This window comes from Chanodichthys erythropterus, chromosome 21 (genome assembly GCF_024489055.1).
Source record: "Chanodichthys erythropterus isolate Z2021 chromosome 21, ASM2448905v1, whole genome shotgun sequence".
NCBI lineage: Eukaryota > Metazoa > Chordata > Actinopteri > Cypriniformes > Xenocyprididae > Chanodichthys > Chanodichthys erythropterus.
The window spans coordinates 29115286-29142034 of NC_090241.1; the positions used below are offsets into that span (position 1 = coordinate 29115286).

The following is a 26749-nucleotide window of genomic DNA, read 5'->3' on the forward strand; positions in this document are numbered from 1 at the left end:
TGTAGATAGTGCAGACCTCATGGGAAAAACTTTTATGACCTGGTATACCATCCTGACACCCTTTTTCACACTGACCCTACGCTGTTCTACATGCATCATATCACAGTATAACACCAGGCAGGGCACGCACACCGTTCAACACGTAACCAGATCCCAGCAGGAGTGATGACGAAGCTGATTATGATGCGCACAGTCTGGGAGGCCTCGTCAGCTAATTGTGTTTGATGCTGCAGCTGATCATTGAGGCCAAGTGTCAGGTTGCGTATTAAAAGAAGCAACATTTTCATCAGGAGAGCTTGCTACAACCATTGTGTTCTCTTTGAAGTGGGCTCATTGAAGTCCCCTTGAAGAAAGTGGTGTGTAAAATGCTGGCGAGAGAGCACACAGCTGTACCCATCGAATGGAAAATAGCAACTGGGATTAAAGAGCCACTGCACAGATGGCCCGCAGCCAGATCCAACTATGCTGAAATCACACATTGTGAAAATATGCACTTTGTGAATTACAGAACTAGTTCTTTTTATTATTATTTATTTTTATTTGACAGAGAATTATTTGGGAGACATGGAGAATCAGAACATGTTGCAGGGCAGACTGAAACCTATTTAAGCTGCATAAGCACAATAGCTTCATATCACATGCACAGGAAATGATGTTTTAATCTGTAGTACTTAATTTGATTCTCAAGTCCTCTCTGACTGATGGCTACTTTCAAATGCACACATTTGTATGTGTGTGCATGATCTGTGAATAACGCTCGTCCCTTGCTGTGATGCATGTGCGTGAAAGGTCAAATGCAGTTCTTGCCGAGGTTATTAATGCATAGACAATTGGTTTGTCATGAGTGAAAGCAAAAAAAAATATATATATATATCTGGTTTGTGTCCAAATTTGCATCTAATGTATAAAATCATGCAACAATACTGCCAAGAAAAATCTCTTAAATTCTTTGTTCCCTATTTCTGACTGTTCATCAATAATTGCTTGAAAAAGTATTAAATTTTTATATTTATTTAACTTTAAAGGCTCACTGAAGTGTTTATCCAATGTGTTAATGTAATTTCCACTGAAACAGGAAGACAGGGTGGGACATATCGAACATCTCCCCCCCCTTTTTTATAATAGCCAATAGCATATTGTTTATATCGCAGCTCGTCCAGAGCCGTTGAGCTCGGTAATGTCGCTGTTTTCTCCTCCTAATCTCCTCCATATCGCTTCAAAATATTCAGTGGGTATATGGAAAGTATTCAGACCCCCTTAAATTTTTCACACTTTGTTCATTCATCTTTCCCTCAATTGCAACCAGTCGTCCTGTCCCTACAGCTGAAAAACACCCCCACAGCATGATGCTGCCACCACCATGCTTCAGTGTTGGGACTGTAATGGACAGGTGATGAGCAGTGCCTGGTTTTCTCCACACATACCACTTAGAATTAAGGCCAAAAAGTTCTATCTTGGTCTCATCAGACCAGAGAATCTTATTTCTCACTGTGACGAGCAGGGCGGGCGAGAGCCGTGAGGGAACGGCGCAAGGCCGGTGACGAGAGTGATAACGAGCATCACCTGCGAGGCGTGCCGGCCTCGAGTCTCTCACGGAGGAGCTCCGGAGGCATAAAAGGAGGAGCGACTACAATGAAGGAAGAGAGAAGACCAGGCCTGGACTTTATTTTATGTTTTGTTATGTTTGTGTGGCCGGCAGACGTCCGCGAGGGTGCATTACTTTCGTTTTGTTTGTTTATTTTATATTAAAGTTTTGTTGAATGTTCGCCGGTTCTCGCCTCCTTCTTCCCATATTTATGAACTGTGTTACATTGGTGCCGAAACCAGGGAGGAAGGAGGGACATGCTGTCAGCCCTCGCTGCTGAGGGGGATCGCGGTGCTGCGGACTTCGGGCAGCGCGGGAGTGAAGACCGCGAGAGGCTGCCCGAGGCGGTGGTGCTGGAGCCAAGTGAAAGGTGGGACGGAGACCCGGATACCGTGCTCCTGGGACGAGGTGGGGTGGCTGCCGTCCAGGAGGGAGCGGAGGAGTTGCCGCCGTCCGCCGTGGGCCGGAGCCTGCTGCCGTCCGCCATGAAGGGGAGGAGCAGGGGACGGGGGACTCGCTGCCGGCTGCCCTCAGCCGGAGGAGCCATCGCCGGCCGCCAGGAGGTGGTCGAAGATCGGGCTGTCCACCAAGCGTCCAGTGCCATCGCATGTGGCACCGCGAGGAAGAGCCTCTTGGCAGGCTGAGGACCGAGCAGCAGTGTGTCGGGGAACCGGACCAAGAATTTTTTTTTTTCTTTCTTTTTCCTCTCTCCCCTCTCTCATCCTGTCGCTCCCCTTGCTTCCGTCTCCTTTCTCTCGTCTCGTCTGTCCTTATCCCCAGGTGCTGCGGCCGCCGAGACAGGCCCCGGGGGGGAGTAAGCGCAGTCGCGGGAGTACCCCCTGGCCTGCGAGGGGCGATGGGGGTATGTGACGAGCAGGGCGGGCAAGAGCCGTGAGGGAACGGCGCGAGGCCGGTGACGCGAGTGATAACGAGCATCACCTGCGAGGCGTGCCGGCCTCGAGTCTCTCACGGAGGAGCTCCGGAGGCATAAAAGGAGGAGTGACATCAGTGAAGGACGAGAGAGGACCAGGCCTGGACTTTATTTTATGTTTTATTATGTTTGTGTGGCCGGCAGACGTCCGCGAGGGTCTGCCGGCATTACTTTCGTTTTGTTCTTTGTTTATTTTACATTAAAGTTACGTTGAATGTTCGCCGGTTCCCGCCTCCTTCTTCCCACAACTACTAACCGTGTTACACTCACCATCTTGGCAAACTCCATGCGGGCTTACATGTGTCTTGCACCGAGGAGAGGCTTCCATCGGGCCACTCTGCCATAAAGCCCCGACTGGTGGAGGGCTGCAGTGATGGTTGACTTTCTACAACTTTCTCCCATCTCCTGACTGCATCTCTGGAGCTCAGCCACAGTGATCTTTGGGTTCTTCTTTATCTCTCTCACCAAGGCTCTTTTCCCCCAATGGCTCAGTTTGGCCGGACGGCCAGCTCTAGGAAGGGTTCTGGTCGTCCCAAACGTCTTCCATTTAAGGATTATGGAGGCCACTGTGCTCTAAGGAACCTTAAGTGCAGCATCATTTTTTTTGTAACCTTGGCCAGATCTGTGCCTTGCCACAATTCTGTCTCTGAGCTCTTCAGGCAGTTCCTTTGACCTCATGATTCTCATTTGCTCTGACATGCACTGTGAGCTGTAAGGTCTGATATAGACAGGTGTGTGGCTTTCCTAATCAAGTCCAATCAGTATAATCAAACACAGCTGGACTCAAATGAAGGTGTAGAACTATCTCAAGGATGATCAAAAGAAATGGACAGCACCTGAGTTAAATATATGAGTGTCACAGCAAAGGATCTGAATACTTAAGACCATTTGATATTTCAGTTTTTCTTTTTTAATAAATCTGCAAAAATGTCAACAATTCTGTGTTTTCCTGTCAATATGGGGTGCTGTGTGTACATTAATGAGGAAAAACAAATGAACTTAAATTATTTTAGCAAATGGCTGCAATATAACAAATAATTTCCGTACCCACTGTATATTCTATGCAGAATTAAAATGGGTCAGATAAGTTTTCTGGTATGCAGCAATGATTCTGATTGGTCAATATCTGTGTTTTATTCACGATAAAACATGGCTATGACCGCTTCACCCAACAGTTCTGTGTATTGCTACACAACACCCTTAGCAACCACTCTTAGCAACGTAAACTGTTTGTTCTCAATTTATATTGTTCTTTGAAGCTTACTGTATTATGTAGAAGAGTATTGTGAAAAAGAGATTGATTGAATGAGTTTATTACCTGCATTCTTTAACAGTTAAGGGGTTTTCATGTGACTGATAGCGCTAGTCAAAGCATTTGTCCGTATTTCAGTTCATTCACAACATTCACCATGTAGAAAATAGTAAATGTGTGAACAAGTGACCAATTTTAGTCGCAGCTTCAGCGTCTATTTATAATGTAGGGGGTAGGACGTTTCTAGAGAGCATTTGACTGGACAGAAAATCTGATGAGAAACTGAAGTGCCAACTGATGTCATAAAAATTATTGATCCATATTGGCGGAAGTGAGAGAATGTAAGTTTTGAATGCTTTTATCTTCTAAAAGCAAATTTTGTTATTGTTTTGGAGCACACTAGCTTATAGATAACAGTAAGGCTAACATATTCATACTAAAAGCCAAAAAAAATTCAATTTTGATTTCATGGGGACTTTAATAATATAAGGAGTGTTAGTTGCGGTTGAATTTAGACATAAGACAATATTCAAATATTCAATACAACTAAAAAAATTTGTAAATACTTATTTATATACAGTATTGTGCATTTAAAAAATAATAATAATATGACATCCAATAACACGTCCAAACAACATACAGTAAGTGGCATTGTGATACTTTTGTATCGTACCACAAGTCAAAGTATTGTGACAACCCTGTTGTCATCCACTACTGAAATTTGGGTATTGTGACAATCCTAGTGAAGACTGTCAGTCTGTGTCAGTAGAAAAAAAATGAATTTGACCTCTGGCTGACTAAACACATCTGACATTTCAATGACATAGCCTTCCTGCTACCCGTCCAGCTGAGCGACCAACCATAACACATGATGAGCACATGTCGCTTTGCTGCATATCTTTCTTTCTGGTTTATAATCTGTGTGATATTTCTAATATGTGGAACTATATTAATAGTTTAGAAATGCACTGATGATACGCTGTTTCCTTTTCCTGTTTAGTAAATGACACAGAGGAACTAGGTCCTCTGATGACCGTCAACATCTCTGCTGACAGCAATAAGCTGCACCTCCAGGACCTGGAAGCACTGAGCAAATACAAGTTTTACCTACGGTGTTGCACGCGGGTGGGCTGCGGACCAGCTGCCAGCGAGGAGCGCACCACTGTCCCTGAAGCAAGTGAGTATGGGGCAGCAGCTGCTCAGGGGTGGGGTCTTCTCTGGGGAGTCAGCCTGTGGCATTCCAAAGGACAGGGAATCTGGCTCTCTGACATGGATGACCAAGTTGCTGTTGTTATGGGCATCGACCCGGCGAATGCAGGGGACATTATTTCGACCTCCCATCTCACCAAGCTTTTCATATGCCCATCTAAGCATTTCTTTATAGCTAAACAATATCATAACAGTGTGTGACTGGGCTGCATTCATCACTGTCTTGGAAGACCAAGCACTTATTGATTTGAGGGTAAAAGCTTGCCTGCGAAAAGGAAGAAGAAATAATATTTTGCCTTTGGGAATGGAAATGTTGGATTGTTATTATTACAGACAAAGAAATAAGTTGGTAATCAACATTAAAATATATATATTAAATGGAAAAACCACACAACTGTGAATTTACAGCACATTTATCATGATTAATGGTTCAATGCGACATACTTACCATCGGCAGTTAGCAGATTGTTGATAAAGTGCTGTTTATTTCCATTTCACTGAGGGTTTATATAGGAAGTTGTATTTACGGAAGAAATATGATCGAGATGAAAATCCCAAGGCATAATACCAATATTCAGCAGAGTAATAGAAAACAGTCAAGAAAACAAATGACTGCTCTGATGTGAGGAGAGATATCTTTATGTGTCAATGGGAAACAACCGCCTATAGTAGACTTAAACATGATCAGCATACATCTGTATTATCTGTACAACTGTATTTTCTGTACAAGAAAATACAGTTAGTGAAAAATCTTAATTTAACCACAACTGCATGAATGAGAACAATAATGTTTTATTATAAAAGTATTTCTATGTATTTCTGGACATGTTTCCATGGCAATATCATGTTTTTGTTATAAAAGAAGAAACAAATGCACTGCCGTCTGGGGTGCCAGTCAGGAGGGATAAGTCCAAATGTATATGAGAAATATGACTGCACACTTCGGCAAAAATCCTTTGTCCAGGTGTAATTTCACTCAGAGTAGAGAGAGCATAAATAGACAATCAACAGGTGCATACAATTAATCCCAATTAAATCTACAATCAAACAATTAAGTATTCTAAAATATCTGTCAAATATACATGACAAGAATAAATACACGTCAGTATCAATAGAAACATAACCAACATTAAAAAGTAGAAGAAACACTTATAGAAAACAGCTGAGATCAAATTCAACATTCAGACCGTAAGGAGTAAGAGTTCTTAAAGGTGCCCTAGATTCAAAAATTTAATTTACCGCAGCATAGTTGAATAACAAGAGTTCAGTACATGGAAAAGACATACAGTGAGTCTCAAACGCCATTGTTTCCTCCTTCTTATATAAATCTCATTTGTTTAAAAGACCTCCAAAGAGCAGGTGAATCTCAACATAACACTGACTGTTACGTAACAGTCGGGGTGTACGTCCCCAATATTTGCATATGCCAGCCCATGATTGAGGCATTACACAAGGGCAGAACGTCTGGATGTGCACAGCTGAATCATCAGACTAGGTAAGCAAGCAAGGACAATAGCAGATGGAGCAATAATAACTGACATGATAGTGATATTTGTAAACTGTCTTTCTAAATGTTTCGTTAGCATGTTGCTAATGTACTGTTAAATGTGGTTAAAGTTACCATCGTTTCTTACTGTATTCACGGAGACAAGAGTCGTCGCTATTTTCATTTTTAAACACTTGCAGTCTGTATAATTCATAAACACAACTTCATTCTTTATAAATCTCTCCAACAGTGTAGCATTAGCCATTAGCCACAGAGCACTATCAAACTCATTCAGAATCAATGTAAACATCAAAATAAACACTGTACTTACGCGATTAGACATGCTGCATGACGAACACTTTGTAAAGATCCATTTTGAGGGTTATATTAGCTGTTTGAACTTTTTTATGTTGTTTTAAGGCAAGCGCGAGCTCTTGGGGCGTGGAGCACGAGATTTAAAGGGCCACACACCCTGAATTGGCTCATTTCTAATCATGCCCCAAAATAGGCAGTTAAAAAATCAATTAAAAAAAAATCTATGGGGTATTTTGAGCTGAAACTTCATAGACACATTAAGGGGACACCTAAGACTTATATTACATATTTTAAAAAAAAGTTCTAGGGCACCTTTAATTTATATATCCTATAGGCTTCACGTTTGAGTAAGATCGCCACCTCTCATCGGTAGAGACACTCGCTCAATACCTATATAATGTAAAGAGGCAACGGGATGGTTAGATTCAACAAAATGTGCAGCCAGTGGATAATTCATGTTGCTACAACGAATTGTGCTACGATGTTCAGCAATGCGCGTTTTCAACTCGCCAGCTGTTTTGCCAACATGATTTCCCACATGCATGTTATAAGACAAATAACCGATTTAGTTTTACAGCTTATTATTCCTTTAATAGGGATTGACTCTCAATTTTTGTCTCTGCTGCTTGAATTTGCTCAGCAGTATATCCTCTACAGTGAGACAAATCTTTTAAAACGTTAAAATTCCTATTAAGATCATCTGGTTTGCTGCAAATTCTCTTTATCTGACACATTTGACTATATGGTAAGCTGTTCTTCAAAGGTAAAGAATGATAAGAATCAGCTCTCAGAAAAGTATTGCGAGCTGTAGGTTTTCTAAAAAGATCTGTATAGAGGTAGTTACCTTCTTTGGTTATCCACAAATCCAGAAAAGAAGGCATTTTTTTCACAGAATGGTCTTAAAAAGAAATCCACAAATGTAGAAATAGAGGACGTTAATGAACCAATTCCTGATATTGGACGTCCTGGGGGAAATTCTAAACATTTGTGGATTTTAGGTAGGGTATAGAATGTAGAGATAATAGGATTTTTTATTTTAAGGAATTCAAATTCTCTTTTATTAATCTCGCCCGATTGTAACATCAAATCAAGAGCAGCATAAATTTGTTTTTTAAAAATCTGAGTTGGATCTTCTGGGAGTTTTTCATAAAAATCCAAATATGAGAGTTGTCTTCCACATTCTCATACATAATCATTAACATTCTGAATCCCCTGTCATGTTTTTGGCCATGAAACATGATGAAACCATTGTATTCTTTAAAGTACCTTGGTTTCTGTGCTATTCCATACCATGGTATTTTCATCTGATACCATCACTGTGACATTGCCATACAAAAAAAGACCCTTTTATAATACTTTAATATTTCTGGTGTGACATTTAAAAGTATGACATCATATTTTTAAATACCTTTCCTTGTTTCTTGCTATTGCATTCTCATTCGTAACTATGGAGGACCAAACCTGCAGAAATTAAAAATGAATAAATGAATAAATAAATGAATGAATAAATAAATATATAGATGAATAAATAGATAAATAGGTAAATAAATGTGATAATAGGAAAATAAATTAATGAATGACAAAAAAATAAATAAAAATCATTTTTAATAAAATTCATTTTTTTTAATTTTTCCCCCTTAATTTATTATTTTCTGCGTTTATACATTTTTAAAACTTTTTTAAATTTATTTTTATATTTATATATTATTTTTACATTTATTTTTACATTTATTTATGTATGTATGCATTCATTTATTTTTAGATTTATTTATTCCCACATGTATTTATTTTTAGATTTATTTATTTATTGATTCATTTATTTTTACTTTTCCGTATGTAACATGGAAATGAGGAAGGCGGTCCTTTTTATGGAGGACTAAACCTGCAGATATTAAAAATGAATAAATGAATAAATAAATGAAAGAATAAATAAATAAATAGATAAATTAATAAATAGATAAATAGGTAAATAAATGTGATAATAGGAAAATAAATAATAATAGGAGAATAAACCAATAAATATGATTATTTTTTAATAAAATTCATTTTTTCCCCTTAATTTATTATTTTTCTGCATTTATGATTTATTATTTATTTCTAATTCTATTTATTTATTATTTTATTTATTTTTCCATTTATTTTATATTTACTTATTTTATGCATTCATTTATTTTTATATTTATTTATTCCAATATATTTTTTTTTCCAGATTAATTTATTGTAACATTTATTTATTTCAACTTTTTAAATTTATTTTCGTATTTATTTTTACATTTCTTTGTCTTGTATGATAATTAGGTGGGTTGGTCTTGCTCATAGGGCTTGCTTACCATTGGTTCATCATTGATTGAAGCTCTCGCTCGATTACTCTGGCTTTGTAGTGACAGCTCTTGCGTGTGTATCAGTTTATGTTCGCGACAACAAGGGTGACACCATTGCGTTCGTTTGACTTTTCTTACTTCTGGCTGAGAGGGAACTAATGCTAGTCGCTAGCCGTAATCCTATAGCTGTAACGGTAACTTATATTAGATTAAGCGGTCGGAGTGTTGCGCTGCACTTTATGATTTACACCCTCCACCTTAAGACGAGAAGCACCTGAGGCACTGGCTGAAGGCGCTAAACTTGAAGTGCCCACCCAAGCGCCCGTATGTGTTTTCGTAGCATTTCATGGACGGGAAGCTGACTGACGAACACCCTTACCCGAGAAATGTGTCGGCTATGATGCTCCAGTAAAGAAGTCACGGCGGCTGCTGAACAGGTTGTCAGATTCAGGTAAGCTAAGTTTGCTAGCCATGTGCTTGTTAACCTAATGCTAGATTTGTGAAGTCCCTTCTATGAATTTTAAATCAGTATTATTCAGAAAACACAATGAATCTTGCACTATTACCATTGCCACCAATATATTTACTATTTACGATAGTACAGTGGTACCTATTTACTGTAGTATTATAGTACATTAGTCTTACAGTAGCTTACATTATTCCTGTAAATTACAGAGATTGCATATGATTGCAGGCAATCTAGCTACATCTCTCATATTGATATTGACTTAAGTATTAACACTAGAGTTAGAGATTGTGTATAAACTCATTTTTAATGCGTCTCTCACACTTTTCTGTTCAAGTATGAGTGCCATCATATATTCTCATGATGTACTATTACTAATGTAAACATTTTTATGGTTGTATATTCTTCCACAGATGCATCGATGAGCGTCAGTGATCAACTGTGAAGATGATCACATCCACATGCCCTGAACTGTGATGCAGAAACACATCAGGAGGATCCATCTGTCTCTGACCACAACTACACTTCAAAATCACATCTCAATCTGAAGCCACCTACATCTGAGATGAGAACACAATGCGTTGAGCCGGCGCCATTGTACACCATCAATTGCACCATCTTTGTCAGCACACAGGGTTGACATTGGATGCATTTCATTCAGTTGCCGAGCACCTTACCAACACATACACCAACAGCTTCCAGCTACACAGTTGGGATCAGCTCCTGATGACTGATGAAGCTGTCTTAATTTATTGCAAGGTTATCTTGCTGAAAGGTTTGGTGTTTCAAAACCTGTTGTTGTGGTAAATTCATAACTGCAAATTCAGGGATCCTGGAATCCCTTCGTCCAGGCGATGAAGTAACGGCAGACAGAGGCTTCATCATTACCGATCTCCTCTATGAAAGGAAGATGAAACTCATCATTCCAGCATTCACCAAGAGAGACTCTCTGAAGAAGACACCACCGAAACTATACGCATCGCCAAGTGGTCATACGACTGAACAACTTCAAAATCCTTTCTTACAACAGTTCCAATTATCCTCACCTCTAAAATTGATAAAATGTAGAGAATCGATCCTGTGTAACCTTCTAAGCAACATGATTTCTGATGTAGAGGATGAATAAGTGATTTGTAGGTGCGGTCCACATCTGTGCTGTGGTTTTGATTTAACTAATCAGTGTAAATAGTGTAGTCATTTTTATAAACCTTTACAATGTGACCAGATGTTACTTATCTGTAAAGTTATTTCTATAAACCTTTGCAATATGATTAGATGTTATCTTTTGTGAAGTTTTGTTTTAATCTTTACAATGTGGCCAGATGTTAGCAGTCAGTAATTTCTTATAAAACCATATAATGTAATCTCTGTAGATTCCCCTTAAAACTTAAAGGAATGAAGTCTTCTGATTTAAACAGAGTAAGTCATGTCAAGTTTGCAAATTAATTCCATCTTGGTTTATTGCATATGAGAATTAAATGGTCAAATATTGCATGAAGGTCAGTAAAAGTTCTCTAGCTTCCTGATAACAACAAACAACTCTTACAACTGATTTTATGAAACTTATATTAAATGATACATTTTCTAAAATCACAAAGTTATCACTTTTTTTTACAAAGCTGAATTTAAAATAATTCCAGTCATTTTCAACTACACCCTCTACATGCTGCTCCAACTTCTGACAGTCCCATGGTTTCCTCTGGCTCTTCTTCATATATCTACGCACGTTAACAATGTCGATATGAGACCATCTGATCGTCGTATGAAGTTTTCTCCGTGCTCCAAATTTAAAGCATTAACGGCATTAATGTTATTTCTCATTTTGCTAAAATTATAGCTAGGTATCAACAATCTTCTAACCTAGGCGTCATCACTCTAGCGTCTGAAGTCGACGGTTCCAGACTCGATGATGATGATGATGCTGGGGATCACATAAGTAGCTTTAGCTTCGTGTTTTTATTTCTGGAATATAGTTTAAATATTTCGGCACAAATCGAATAACATTAGGTGAAAAATAACTTGCAACTCTGCAGCTGGTGCCATTTTCTTTGAAAACTCCGATCTCTATCGTTTAGCTGGCCTGATGAGTCTGTGCGTGAGCTCTTAACCAATGATGCACTGAAGCTACAGAAGGACCGCCTTCCTCATTTCCATGTTACACACGGAAAAGTAAAAATAAATGAATCAATAAATAAATAAATCTAAAAATAAATACATGTGGGAATAAATATCTAAAAATAAATGAATACATATATACATAAATAAATCTAAAAATGAATGTAAAAATAATATATAAATATAAAAATAAATGAAAAATGTATAAACACAGAAAAGAAATTAAGGGGGGGAAAAATGATTTTTTATTAAAAATGAATAATTTATTTTATCAGGACATTTATTTATTTTCGTATTATCACACTTATTTACCTATTTATCTTTTTATTAATTTATATATTTATTTATTCTTTCATTTATTTATTCATTTTTAATATCTGCAGGTTTGGTCCTCCATAGCCTAGAGTCAGACACTCAGTGGACGATTGGTTAGATTATTAATAGCTATAACTTTAGCAAAATGACAAATAACGTTAATGCAGTAAATGTTTTAAATTGGGAGTACGGAGAAAACTTTATACGACGATCAGATGGTCTCATATCGACATTGTTAACGTGGGTAGACGATATGAAGAAGTGGCCAGAGGAAACCATGGGAATGTCAGGAGTTGATGGAGCAGCATGTAGAGGGTGTAGGTGAAGAAGACTGGAATTATTTTAAATCAGCTTTGTAAAACAAGAGATAACTTTGTGATTTGTTTTAGAAAATGTATCATTTAATACGAGTTGTATAAAATCAGTTGTAAGAACTTTTACTGATCTTCATGTAATATTTCACCATTTAATTTTCATATGCAATAAACCAAGATGGAATTTATTTGCAAACTTGACATGACTTATTCCATTTAAATCAGTAGACTTCATTCCTTCCAGTTTTAAGGGGAATCTACAGATCTTACATTATATGGTTTTATAAGAAATTACTGACAGCTAACATCTGGCCACATTGTAAAGATTAAAACAAAACTTCACAAAAGATAACATTATCATATTGTAAAGGTTTATAGAAATAACTTTACAGATAAGTAACATAGTAAAGGTTTATAAAAAATAACTGCATACACTATTTACACTGATTAGTTAAATCAAAACTACAGCACAGATAGAAGTGGAACACACCTACAAATCAACACTTATTCCTCCTCTACATCAGAAATTATGTTGCTTAGGTTACACAGGACAAATTCTCTAAATGATAAATTTTAGGGGTGAGTTTAATTGGAACTGTTTTAAGAAAGGATTTTGAAGTTTTTCAGTCATATGACCACTTGGCGATGGTGATTTCTTCGGAGAGTCTCTCTTGGTGAATGCTGGAATGACGAGTTTCACCTTCCTTTCATAGTGGAAATCGGTAATGATGAAGCCTCTGTCTGCATTTACTTCAGCGCCTGGACGAAGGTATTCCAGGAACTCTGAATTTGCAGTTATGAATTTATCACAACACCAGGATTTGAAACACCAAACCTTTAAGCAAGATCACCCTGCAATAAATTAAGACACAGCTTCATCAGTAATCAGGAGCTGATCCCAAGTGTGTAGCTGGAAGCTGTTGGTGTATGTTTTGGTAAGGTGCTCGGCGACTGAATGAAACACATCCGATGTCAACCCTGTGTGCTGACAAAGATGGTTGTTTCTCAGAGTTGTGTACAATGGCGCCGGCTCAACGCATTGTGTTCTCATCTCAGATGTAGGTGGCTTCAGGTTGAGATGTGATTTTGATAAGTAGTTGTGGTCAGAGACAGATGGATCCTCCTATTGTGTTTCTGCATCACCGTTCAGGGCATGTGGATGTGAGCATCTTAACTGTTGTCTACATCACTGACGCTCATCGATGCATCTGTGGAAATAGTATAACCAAACACATTTTTACATTAGTAATAATACATCATGAGAATAAATATACAATGCCACTCATACTTGAACAGAACAGTGTGAGAGAGAGATGCATTAAAAACGAGACAGTATATACACAATCTCTAACTCTAGTGTTGATACGTACATCAATATCAATATAGATTGCCTGCTATCATCTGCAATCTCTGTAATTTACAGGAATAATGTAAGCTACTGTAAGACTATTGTACCATAGTACTACAGTAAATGTACAATCGTAAATATTAAATATATTGGTGGCAATGGTAATAGTGCAAGATTCATTGTGTTTTGTGAATATTACTGATCTCAAATTCATAGAACGGACTTCACAAATCTATCGTTAGGTTAACAAGCACATGGCTAGCTAAGTTAGCTTACCTGAATCTGACAACCTGTTCAGCATCTGGCGTGACTTCTTTACGGGAACATCGTAGCCGAGACATTTCTCGGGTAAGGGTGTTCGTCAGTCAGCTTCCCGTCCATGAAATGTGGGCACTTCAAGCCATTGCCTCAGGTGCTCCTCCTCGTCTTAAGGCGGTGGGTGTTGAATTGTAAAGTGCAGCGCAACACTCCGACCGCTTAATATAATCTACCGTTACAGTTATAGGATTACGGCTAGAGACTAGCATTAGGTCCCTCTCAACCAGAAGTAAAATAACTAAACGAACGCAATGGTGTCACCCTTGTTGTCGTGAAAATAACGCGCAAGAGCTACAACCTGTCACTACACAGCCAGCCAGAGTAATCGAGCAAGCGCTTCAATCAATGATGAACCAATGGTAAGCAAGACCAACCCACCTAATTATCATACATGACAAAGAAATGTAAAAATAAATACGAAAATAAATTTAAAAAGTTGAAATAAATAAATGTTACAATAAATAAATCTGGAAATAAATACATATTGGAATAAATAAATATAAAAATAAATGAATGTATAAAATAAGTAAATATAAAATAAATGGAAAAAATAAATAAAATAATAAATAAATAATATTAGAAATAATTAAAACATAAAAGCAGAAAATAATAAATTAAGGGGGGGAAATGAATTTTATTAAAAATAAATAATATTTATTTTATCATGTTGTTTATTAATTAATTTATTTTCCTATTATCACATTATTTATCTATTTATTAATTTATATATTCATTCATTTATTCATTTATTTATTCATTTTTAATTTCTGCAGGTTTGGTCCTCCATAGGTAACAGGCACTGCTGTCTTATGAACTAAAGTTGCTGTGATCTTAGTGTCTTTCTGTCGTCGTTGCAATATGTCTTTTTCACTGCTTTATTGCTTTTGTTTTGCCAGCTTCAACAGATGCGGCCTCTTTCAACATCAGTATGAAGCCTTCTGTTTTCTTTAGCTCTAGAAATAGCTAGCACACTAGACTAGAGGATACATTTGTAGCTGTACTGTAGGACACTATCTTGAAAAAGCATGTGCTCATAATCATTTCATTTTCATGTGTTTTTTCCCCCTCTGATCTTGTGTAAGCCTTCTATAGATGGTTGCTAAATTAGATAAATCTCACTATCAGCCTGTCATCTGCTTTATGTTGGTAGATGAAACTAACTGATTTATTCAATTTAATCCAGTTCAATCCAATCAAAATATTTCCTGCATAATGCTATGGCTCAGCTAACACAGACCATTTTTATTTTGCATTTAGCATCTTCCTATTTAGTACATCACGGGCCTAACTCTTTCGTAGTCATATCACATCAGTTCAAACCGTTTAAAATACTATCTTTTTTTTTTCAGGAAAATCCGGCTCACGATTTCCTTCAAGAAAAACCACTGTTTCCCCTGTGGCTAATGCTACTCTTTCTTCTATAGGTACTAAACCACACAACAGCAAGTCTGAAAGAACAAATAAGGAACAAATTGGGCTTTTTTATGCCAATAGTTTCTGCAAATATTCAGATTTGTAATAATGGAAACACATTTGTTCAAAGGTCTGGGATCAGAATGATTTTGTAATCACCAAGGCTAAATTTATTTGATCAAAAATACAGTAAAAACAGTAATATTGTGAAATATTATTAAAATCAATTATTATTATTGCCTTTTTATGCGTTTTGGCCATTCATTGATGCGACAACAGCATTTTGGGGGCCTGAGAACACAAACCTTTCACAGTGCAAGTTTTTGAAATCGATATCATTATCATGTAAACTACAAAAACACAGATTTGTGAAAACAGTGACATCATGCGCATGCATATTATGTGTTTTGCCTATAGGCGCGTAGTCTCACTTAGCCAGACCTTCAGACTGACGAATGAAGGTCTGGACCAGGGGTCTCCAGACTCGGCCCTGGAGGGCCACTGTCCTGCAGAGTTTAGCTCCAACCCCAATTTAACACACCTGAGCTAATCAAGGTCTAATTAGGCATATTAGAAACTTCCAGGCAGGTGTTTTGAGGCAAGTTGGAGCTAAACTCTTCAGGAGTTTGGAGACCACTGGTCTGGACTGTATCACAGCTTTCATTGGCCAAGGACCACCCAAGAGGACATTTGACTGACATGTAACACAACCAATCACAGTTTGCTTTGTTCGGCGTCATGTTTAGGGGTGTGAAAATGTAAAGTCCATGTCCCTACAATAACAGACCAGCATGCATCTAATAAATTATTAATTCAAGAACGTTGTGCAAGTTTACCGCAACCAAGCGTGCCACACAAGTCCTGAAAATGAAGCCAAAGCGTCTCAATCGCCCCCAGGTGGTTGGTCCCAGTATAGGTCATAAACCCCGCCCTCTCCATGTAATTTAATGGGACATGAGACAAATTAAACAATTAAATTACACTTCAAATATTTTTTTCCTAAAGATGGTTTCTGTCATTTTATGTAGTTTTTATCACACTGATGTAAGTTCAAGTGTTCGTTTTTTTTTTTTTTAATACGTTTGGTTTTAGTTATTTGATGCTATAAAAACAGGGATGTGACGTCATGATTGACAGCTGTGATTGACAGCTTCTCTGAGCAAAGTAGTCAATGAGGTACCAGCTGACTTTTTAGGGGATTTTCCGGAGGAGATTGGAGCTTTAACTTCAATTTCTACATTTCCATAACTGTTTAATCTACACAGACATAAGTTGTTCTGCAGTAAACTGTACTAAACAATTCAGTGCTAATGTGATTGGGGCTTTGATAGCGTGCAACTCCACTTCATACTCACTACTGCTCAGAATCGGGTCCTGAGCTCAGTACTGCGCAGACTCAGGTCCCAAATCAGCACAAGATGTCAGCGCCATATTGGGATGATATGAAACATTTCTTGAGATAAATCTTGAGTTTTTTTAGTGTTCCTTGATGAATAGAAAGTTCACAAGAACAGCATTTATTTGAAATAGATTTTTTGTAACACTGCAAAAGTCATTACTGTCTCTTTTGGTCAATGCTTGCTGAATAATTGTATTTCGTTCAAAAAAAAAAAAAAAAACAATCTTACTGATCCCCAACAATTGTGTACTGTATGCTGTGTATAGCCAAAGTGTTGAGATTTGATTTATTGGGGATTATCGGGGGACTGAGGAACAGTGCTGATGTTGCACAGAAGTGGCTGCTAAGTGGATAAGAGGAAACCGTTTAAATTCAGCGCCTACTTTTCCCCACAAAAGTGGTTTTCGGTACCAGCCTTTCAGGACACGTGTGGTGCGAGCTTTCCTCCCTCCCGCTGTGGCAGCAGATGTGGACTGACAAACCTCCAGCTAGCTCGCTCAATATTTATGGCACTATTTCCGTGTCAAGCAAAGGTGTCACACCGCACCAATGATTAACGCAATTTCTACAATAACAGGGTGGATGGAAACGCATCATGATTAGGGGATGTCATTTGAGCGTGCGGCAGGGTAGGTCCTTCGGTGCAGAAGAATTCCTGAAAAGAGCCTTAGAATAAATGTGTTCCATTTACATGTTTTGCCCAAAGGGAGAGGTGTTGGGTGATTGAGATGTGTGGTAATGAGTTTTGACAGCAGACAACAGTCTGCCTAATTGCTACACCTGAAGGTGATGAAAACACAAGTTATCTGTGATTGATATAGCTCCGGTGGCAAGCCGTGTAGGTAGCAATTGTCCAAGTTGAATACTTTTGGCTTCCTGAATAGAAACGGTTCTGGTCTTTCTGCGGCTCTCAGAACTCAGTGACTGCGTAATTATTACTCAGCGACACTGTCTAGAATTATCTCTTATTATTTCATCTTATTTCGCCCAGTGTAACGAGCACATCATTATTTCAGCTCGTTAATTAGCCATTTAATTACAGAAGACTCGCAGCTATGTTTCTGATGGAAATTAAACTGCGTTCCATTTCACCATCTGAAGATCCGCCATTTGTTTGTGACATCCCATCATGTTAATTTTCTTCATGCCATGTCCTATCCAGCCTCGAATCTCGGGTTTCCAGCAACAAGTAATTAGTCTGACCATAGTGAAAGTTAAAATGCTCCGCAACATAAAATCCCAGCCAATAAAAACACTTTTAATGTTCAATGCTACATTCACATGACAAAATTACAGTTACACTGTAAACCCTGATGCTCAAAATAATTAATTGTTTTGAGTAGAGCCAACTCAAATTAAACAAACTAGTTCAATCAAAGTAACTTCTATGAGTATTTAGAACTTTCTTTTTCTTTTGAGTTCATAAAACAGACACATTTTAAGTAATCTGAATTGTTTCATTGTTTTGAGTTTTATGAACTTGTTTCTTTTCATTTAGACAAACCTAAATTTTATCAAAGCATAGAGCCACCAATTAGCAAGCTAGCATTTAATGAATTAACTAGTTAAATCTAGCCAAGTTTCCACTACAAAAAAAGGATTAAATTGGGATTACATGATAATTTATAAGTTTGATTTATAAATTTTGATTACATAAGTTAAATATATAAGTTAGTTTACTCAAATATTTCAAGTTAAGAGCAATTCAAATGTATGAGTACAATATAAATAAATATAATGCAAGTTCTGCTTACTTAAACTTTAAATTTCTTAACTTAAAAAAACTGATGTAACTTATTACCTTTTTTTTCTTTTTTGAGTTTTGCCAACTTATTCGGGTTTACAGTATACAGTACATAAAATTCTCATGTTTGTCAAACTGGTAATTACTTTAATTTTGTATAAACACTAACTTTTCTTACTTCACTGTTGATGTAATTCACTACTAAAATGAATGTATTTAAAAGGTTGTGAAAAACCTTTACATACAAAAAAAAATAGCTTTTATTATTTGTATCTTTATAGTATCACGTCTGGTTAGGACAATGTTACTGTGATACTCTTTCCATTTGCAGTTCATTGCGACTTGACAGTGCATCACAAATTGAAAATAATGGCAATGCTAATAAGCAGCATTTCATCAAAGTAATATCTGGCAACGTTCATACTGTATATTACAGTGAATATTAAAAAAAATAGAGAAGGCACTCTTTCTCCTCCAAGTCTAACTGTATCTAACAAGCAACCCTTCCTTGTGTCATTTACAGTACTAACCCACTGTGTCATTTCTCTCTTCTCTCAGCTGTTTTGAATATTAGCACCTCAGTTAGTCACAACTTTGCAAATATCAGCTGGATTCCAGGCACAGAGCAGACGGAGTCAGAGTTATATGTTGCCTTTATGAACAACCGTAAGCATTTCTTACTGTTCTTCATTCTAGTTCTTGTAAATTATACCCATTTCTCGCACTTGTCTAAATATAACAGTATTTGTTCAGTCAAAGTAAATTCAGTCAAAATTAAGTTCCTTAGTGATTTGTGTAGCCTTTAGCGTATTATCATAGATTTATGAAGTAGATGTATGGATTCAATTTTATATTCATATTTGCAACTGAATATATATGTAAAATATATTATAATTATTAGGGCTGTCAATTTTTTATTTTTTTTTTATGAATAAATTACATGATTTTGATTAAATTTACATATACCTGTAGGTTAAATTTTCAGTTGCACTTTTTAAAGAATTACTTGTACCCAAATGGATGTGTTAATTTAGAAGCCCTAATAATTGTTTACTGTTTTGCCTGTATATAGGCAGTAGAGATTTGTAGCATACTAACACCACTTCACCCACTATTATGCACATCTTGTAGGTGAAGGTAACTGGAAGATATCCGATGCGCTAAACTCTTCTAAGACTTTCCACATCATTGAAGGGCTCGAACCTGGGACTGAATACACAGTGCGTCTTATGACTAAAAGCTGGGTTGATAATTCTAGTATTTTTGAAGACGTTATCAGGACCAGGGTCAAAGGTGAGGAGAAAATAGTCTCCGAGATGACAGAAATGCAAACCAAAATTGTCTTTATCTCTTCCTTTCTCATCTCATCAAGAGTGCAAGCAACATCCTGTGATAAAATTATCATGCGTGGTGTATGCCATGTCCATCCCAGAGCATGTGTTCTGTGGACTTGATAAAAGCAATTATGCTTTATCAGCCTCTTCCATTGATTAATTAGACATGCAGTCTGGCAGATTAATATTAATATCAGCACATTTCCATTCTAGAGTTTGCCTGGTGTCTCTCATTTAGTGTCAGATGTTCTCGGTGGATGTCAGCATTCAAAGAAGTGTCCTCAGTATGTGTCAAATGTGGGTTGGTAAGTGAATGTTTTGTCTCTCACAGGTCTGGCCAGTATTCATGGAGGCATCTCCAACCAGGGATGGTTCATCGGACTCATGTGCGCCATAGCTCTGCTCACTCTCACGGTGCTTATAGCCTGCTTTGTGAACCGAAATAAAGGAGGAAAGTACTCAGGTATTCTCTCACACAATGAAACTAATCAGTTGCTGTAGAAAATCGCAGAGTTCTTTTGTGAATGCGAACTGAATCCTATAAATAGCAGTCAGATAACACAAGGAGACCCTAACAAATGTCTGAACTGCCTGGAGATTTTCTTTTAAGTATGAAAAAGCTAAAAGGTTTAAGAAGAAGTTTAAAAAAATCACACTGAAAATAAGAAGGAAAAACATTGTATATCAAATTCACACTTTGATCATCACAGTAGCACGTGAAACGTGTTAATGCATTTATATTTAGAACATTTTGCACATCCTTGTTGGGGGCTGCAAAGTGGGTTCGATTCAAGGTTCTAGCCAATAGCGTTGTTGTATTCTTAACTGGATCTCTTAACACTGTAACCTCTACAACTGTGAAAGTTTTCTAATTACTTTTACAGGAACAGCATGAGTCAAATCTCTTCGTTTACATGTGTTAATATGAATGTGCGGATGTGCTTGCTGATGTATTATAATTTTCATAAATAATGTTATTTTAATTGAGCAGCCTGTATGAAATGTAAAAGTTGACCGTAAATTACCTTATATATGCTATACTTTCTACATTTAAGAATATAGCTTTTTTTAATTATTATTAAAATTTAATTAAAATTAAATTATAAAAATATAATTACAAATAATTTAATTAAATTATCAAATGTATATTGATTGTAAAATTATGGAAGCTTGTTTTGCCACTAAATAAAAAAAGGTAATTGCGACTTTTTATCTTGCAATTCTGACTTTTTGTCGTACAATTGAGAGTTTTCTTAGATTAAAACTCACAGTTGCAAGTTATTAATTCAGAATTGTGAGATATAAACTCACAATTATGAGTTATAAAGTCGGACTTGTGAGATATAAACTTACAATTGCGTGTTATAAAGTCAGAATTGTGAGATATAAAGTTGCAATTCTGCCTTTTTTCTCGCAATTGCGAGTTTTTTTCTCAGATTTGTGAGATATAAACTCACAATTGTTAGTTATAAAGTCAGAATTGTGACTCGCAATTCTGACTTGCAAATTTATATCTCACAGTTTTTGACTTACGTATGAAAGTTTCCACCATGGAATAAAAAATAAAACAAAAAGATAATTGCAAGTTTACATTTAACAATTCTAACTTTTTTTCTCAGAATTGCGAGATTTAAACTCGCAATTACAAGTTATATAATCAGAATTGTGACATATAGTCGCAATTGCGTATTATAAAGGCAGAATTGCGAGATATAAACTGCGTGTTAAAGTCAGAATCGCGATTTTCCATACTTCCATATACAAGTAAGTCAAAACCTATATAAAAAAATCGCAATATAAATATAACTCGCAATTGTGGATTTATATCTTGCAATTCTGAATCTATAATGTGCAATTGCGGGGGTTTTTCTCAGAATTGAGAGATATAAATGTACAATTGTGAGTTCTAAATTCAGAATTGTAAGATAAAAATTATGACTTTTTTTTCTCGAAATTGATTTTTTGATTTACTAGACTTTTGACTTAGTCAGAATTGTGATATAAAAAGTTGCATATATATATATATATATATATATATATATATACACACACACACACACACACAAACATAATATATCTTATTACAATAGTGTGTGTTAAATATAAGCAATATTTGATATAAGCAATATTACGAATGCTGTCTTTTGTTTATTCAGTGAAAGAGAAGGAAGACCTGCACCCCGACTTGGAGTCCCAGGGTATAAATGATGATACCTTCTGTGAATACAGGTATTTCATACCGCCACCGAGATTTACTACTCACAGCTCACATAGTGGCAGAATGACGGCAACCTCTGACACTGTTTCCTTGTAATTTGTGCATTTTTTCTTTGGTTTGAAAGCCAGCACCAAACCAGCCCGAGCTCTGGACGTGCAGCAAGCTAAAGTAACCACCACACGTATGTGCTAAACATTAACAACAAAACCAATGTTGTTCACACATCAATGCCATTGATGTGTTCCTGTTTCACGTGGTGCTTTGTGAGTAGCTAGTACACATGTAGCACGTTAGAAACAATGGCTTCGCTGTAAAAAATGAAAATGAGGTTGTATTGAGATCGAGCGAACAAAGGATTGCCCAGTAGGATGACAGTAAACAATCCAGTTTAGTTGAAAGATGCTTATCTTCAGTCCAGCAATAAATGCGTTTCTTGTTTCATTAATCATTTTTGATGCAATTTAAAACAATCTCTTTGTAGTGACAATTATAAATCTGAAATATTTTGAGCAGATCATCCGAGACATTTTTATGATAAATGAGGTTGAACTGCCTGACTCAGAGTCTTACATTCCACTTTTTGAAACACAAGGCTTGTTTTATACAGACAAACAGTGTGAATGCATGAGCATCACAGTTTGAGTGAAGTTAATGCATGCTCAAACGCACCCATCCTCACACAATTTTTTTATATTTCTATCATATTATTCCTTTCATTTGGGTTTGGGGCTGGTGGTTTCATGGGCACATGCACTGCGTGTTTGAAACGGGAGTGTTATGCTGGAGTATCTGTGCTGATCTTTTTAAAAGAGTTGTTCACACAATAATGATAATTCTGTCATTATTTACTAACGTCATATTGTTCTGAACCTGCACTGACAAAAAATGGTGTGAAAACAACTTTCACTCAGATATTGCTAATGAATTTCACAAGCAATTACAAAGAAACAGCAAGTAACACATTGAATTAAATGTGAAATATTGAAGTAGAAAAACTGAATAGTACTTCCTGTAAAACTTACTCCAATATTTTTTTTCTTATATTGTCTTCTGAAGACAGCTGGTATGGTTGTGTGAGGAACAGACCAAATTTAATTTGCCAAAATTCTGGAAACGTTCCTTACCATTCTTATACTGTTCGGCTCGATGGTGGAAAAGCGACTAAAATTTGCCAAAATAACTGGAAACGTTCCTTACCATTCTTATACTGTTAGGCTCGATGGTGGAAAACCGGCTAAAATTTGCAGAAAATACTGGAAACGTTCCTTACCATTCTTATACTGTTCGGCTCAATGGTGGAAAACTGGCTATTGGCGACAAAATGGAATTGGGTCCAAAAATTGTTGTAAAAAAACATTTCTGATATCGATATTTTTTAATTTGGGGCAAACATTATCAATGAATACAGGGGGTCACACACCGGACACGAAGCTCAGCGCCACGACACGTCTTTAAAATTCGAACGCATTGTTTTCTATGAGTGTACGCACACTGGCGGTGACATTCGGCGCCTGTCCACGGCGCCCAGCAATGAAGTTGCTCAAAATCCTGCCGCTCCACAGAGAGCCATGTACATTGTTTTACATTAAATTTATATTATATTTCTCTCAAATCATCGTTAATGTACATACTGACTTTAAGATACATAAGTTTTACATTCTTAGTTTAACAGCTTGAATAAAGTCTAAAAATGTATAATAAACGTAGCCTTTTCTTTCATTTTGCTCTGTTGTGCCATTTTTCCATGTACACTAACTTCAGTGCAAAATATTAAAGCATAGGCATATGTAACATTTGGTAACGCTTTACCTTACTTACCCTGTAACTACATGAAACAAGAGTGTAACAAGCACCACTTTAATTTACGGCCCGCAGTGTCATACTTACCCTGTAACTACATGAAACAAAAGCATATTTCCCCATGTATTAAAAAAAGATTGCAATAGTTCTTTGTACTTGCCTTGAAACAACTTAATCAGAGCACTTTCTCACTAAATTGCTCCCAAATGTAAGATTCTTGTCTATCATAACAGTGTAAGTACCCCTTAGTTCTAAAATACTTTGTTATTTTCCTGGTTGTTACCCCTTTATTCCCAATATTTTACATATTGTTCCCCTATACTTACACATACTTACTGTATAGTTACACTATAATTATTGAAAGTTACGCTGTAAATTCTTTGTAATTACACAGTACTTTCCGGGCTGTAATCTAAAGCGTTACCCGTTTCCTGTTGACATAAAATATTCCCATCATGCAGCTCTTATCAGGAGTTGATTCAAAATTGAGCTTGCGCGTATATATATATTGTGTATATATATATATATATATATATATATATATATATATATATATACATATATTGTCCGATACGCGTCGCTGCGCTGAGCTTTGCATCTGGTGTGGGAATGCCCTTAACTTACACTTCTATTTTTTCCTCATGCAAAATTTGCATATGACTTTGGAAGACTTGCACTACCATTCAAAAGTTAGTGGGAAGAAGTCTTTTATGCTCACCAAGGCTGAATTTATTTGAACAAAAATAGTAATATTGTGAAATATTATTACAATGTAAATGAACTGTTTTCTATTTAAACATATTTTACAATGTATTTTTCAAAACTGAATTTTTAGCAGCCCTTATTTCAGTCTTTAGTGTCACATGATCCTTCAGAAATCATTTTAATATGTTTTAAATTGTGTTAAATTGATTGTGTTTAAGAAATATTTCTTATTATTATCATTTTCTGACTCAATATTTTTTTTCAGGATTCTTTCATTCCTTTAAAAAAAAAAAAAATAATAATAATCTAACTTTCCCATAACTTTTAAAGAGTAGTGTATATAGTTGGAATATAATGCGCATACAGGTATGAACTATTTCATATGGACTACTTATATTTTATGACACTTTTTTGTTCCATTTTGGAGATTGACAGACATGGAGTATGGAAAGAGTTCCATAAAGATTATTCAAAAATTCATGTTTTGCATTCCATAGAAAAAAATAAAACCAAATGGTTTTGAAACAACATGTAAGTAAGTACATAATGACAGAATATGATTTGTGTGAACGTGACTGATTGTTCAGAAATCTAAACTTGTGAATTTTGTAGCTCCTCAAAATCTAATAGAAGAAGGTATTGGCTTAGCATTAGACCAACCAAATTTAACAAGCACAAAAACAGCCAAACTCAGTCACATTTCCCTGTCTTACACAGCGATAATGATGAGAAACCACTGAAAAGCTGCCAGCATTCGTCGAATGGCGACTTAAAAGGAGGAGACTGCGGAGACAGCATGGTGGACTACGGCGACGAGGACACTCACTTCAACGAGGACGGCTCTTTTATCGGAGAATACTCTGGACGCAAGGAAAGGGTCTCCATGGAAATCAAGGGAAACAATCAGAGCACAGCGTAATGGACCACGGACAATTTATTTGTTGGACAAGCTCACACAAAAGGTCAGTCAAAAGGAAGAGGAAGGAGAAAAGCACGGCATAACGGCACCCGAAGAACATTTTTTGCAATTAATGTGTTATTGTCAAACTCTCAGTCATACTTACATCATTTTACGAGGCTTAGTTTGTTTTGCGTGCTGTAACTGATCAATCATGCCAGTTGTGTATACTTTTGTGGGGTGTTTTTGTATTAAATCTTTGCAAATCATTGGTGACTTTGGAGCTGCCAGAGAGTTTGCTTTTTTGTGAATGCAAACTCTGTAAGAAGATAAACACCGTTTTTGCTTTCTTTGTGTCATCATGTAGCCAAGCAAGTTTTATGTCAGGGTATTATTTTTATTTCGAAGCAAATATTATTGACATTTTATATTTCAGATACTGTATACTGTGCATTCATTAAATGTGGGTTATTATGTGTACGAAGGAGTTGTTGCTTAAATAATCGTAATTTGTGTTGAAATCCAAAAAGTATAAGGCAACATAAGGGTTGACTCACAATTAGTCTCACATGCTTTGTTGAACATTTTCGCATTGAACTGATTATAATTAACGGTTCGGGCTATACTAACAATTGCATAGCCACATTCAGTACCACATAAAGCCTACAGTGAGTCTGCTGCTGTTAACCTGCTAGCCATATTTCAGTATATTATCATATAGGCACATACTCAATGTTCATACGTAAAAAAAAAAAAAAAAAAAAGCCTCTTTTGCCTTAGAATGACCTTGATGTTCTGGTAAGTATGACGTAACAAATTACATTCTCATGGATTCCGTGACACAGGGTTGGAATTTCAAAATTCCGCATTGGCATTAAATCCTATGAAATAGTTTTATTCATAAATGGACAATTCAGATATCTCCAGAAAATGCAATTGTGTTCATGTTTATGTATGTTTTTTGGAACGGCTCCACAATGAGTCAAACCCACATTCTGTACAATGTTTCTGTAAATTCTGTTTGCATGTTTAAGGATGTTGAATGAGGTTTGTGTGCAGATTGGACATTAAATTGTATCATTTTTTTTCTTCATCCTGGGTTTGCTAAATGCAGCATCATGGCTTTTTTGCTTATTGAACCTTCAGTGCTGATTAAAGGATTAGTTCACTTTCAAATGAAAATTAACCCAAGCTTTACTCACCCTCAAGCCACCCTTGGTGACTTTCTTCGTTTTGATGAACACAATCGAAGAAATATTACTA

At 36.5% G+C, this 26749-nt stretch overlaps 1 protein-coding gene across 8 annotated transcripts in view; it reads left to right on the plus strand.

Moving 5' to 3' along the window:
* The window catches only part of chl1b (cell adhesion molecule L1-like b), a 75273-nt gene extending 48967 nt beyond the window's left edge, over nucleotides 1-26306 (plus strand). For 3 of the 8 annotated variants that reach the window (XM_067373917.1, XM_067373916.1, XM_067373918.1), the window contains exons 23-29: nucleotides 4769-4945; nucleotides 15325-15399; nucleotides 19090-19197; nucleotides 19663-19824; nucleotides 20197-20328; nucleotides 22022-22094; nucleotides 25306-26306. In XM_067373917.1, the coding sequence (XP_067230018.1) occupies nucleotides 4769-4945; nucleotides 15325-15399; nucleotides 19090-19197; nucleotides 19663-19824; nucleotides 20197-20328; nucleotides 22022-22094; nucleotides 25306-25507 (929 nt within the window). In that variant the 3' untranslated portion in view covers nucleotides 25508-26306. Of the gene's footprint in view, nucleotides 1-4768; nucleotides 4946-15324; nucleotides 15400-19089; nucleotides 19198-19662; nucleotides 19825-20196; nucleotides 20329-22021; nucleotides 22095-22207; nucleotides 22265-25305 lie in introns of all 8 variants that reach the window. The other 5 variants (XM_067373921.1, XM_067373919.1, XM_067373923.1 and 2 more) reach the window with 5 other exon arrangements.
* Nucleotides 26307-26749: the final 443 nt, after the last annotated feature.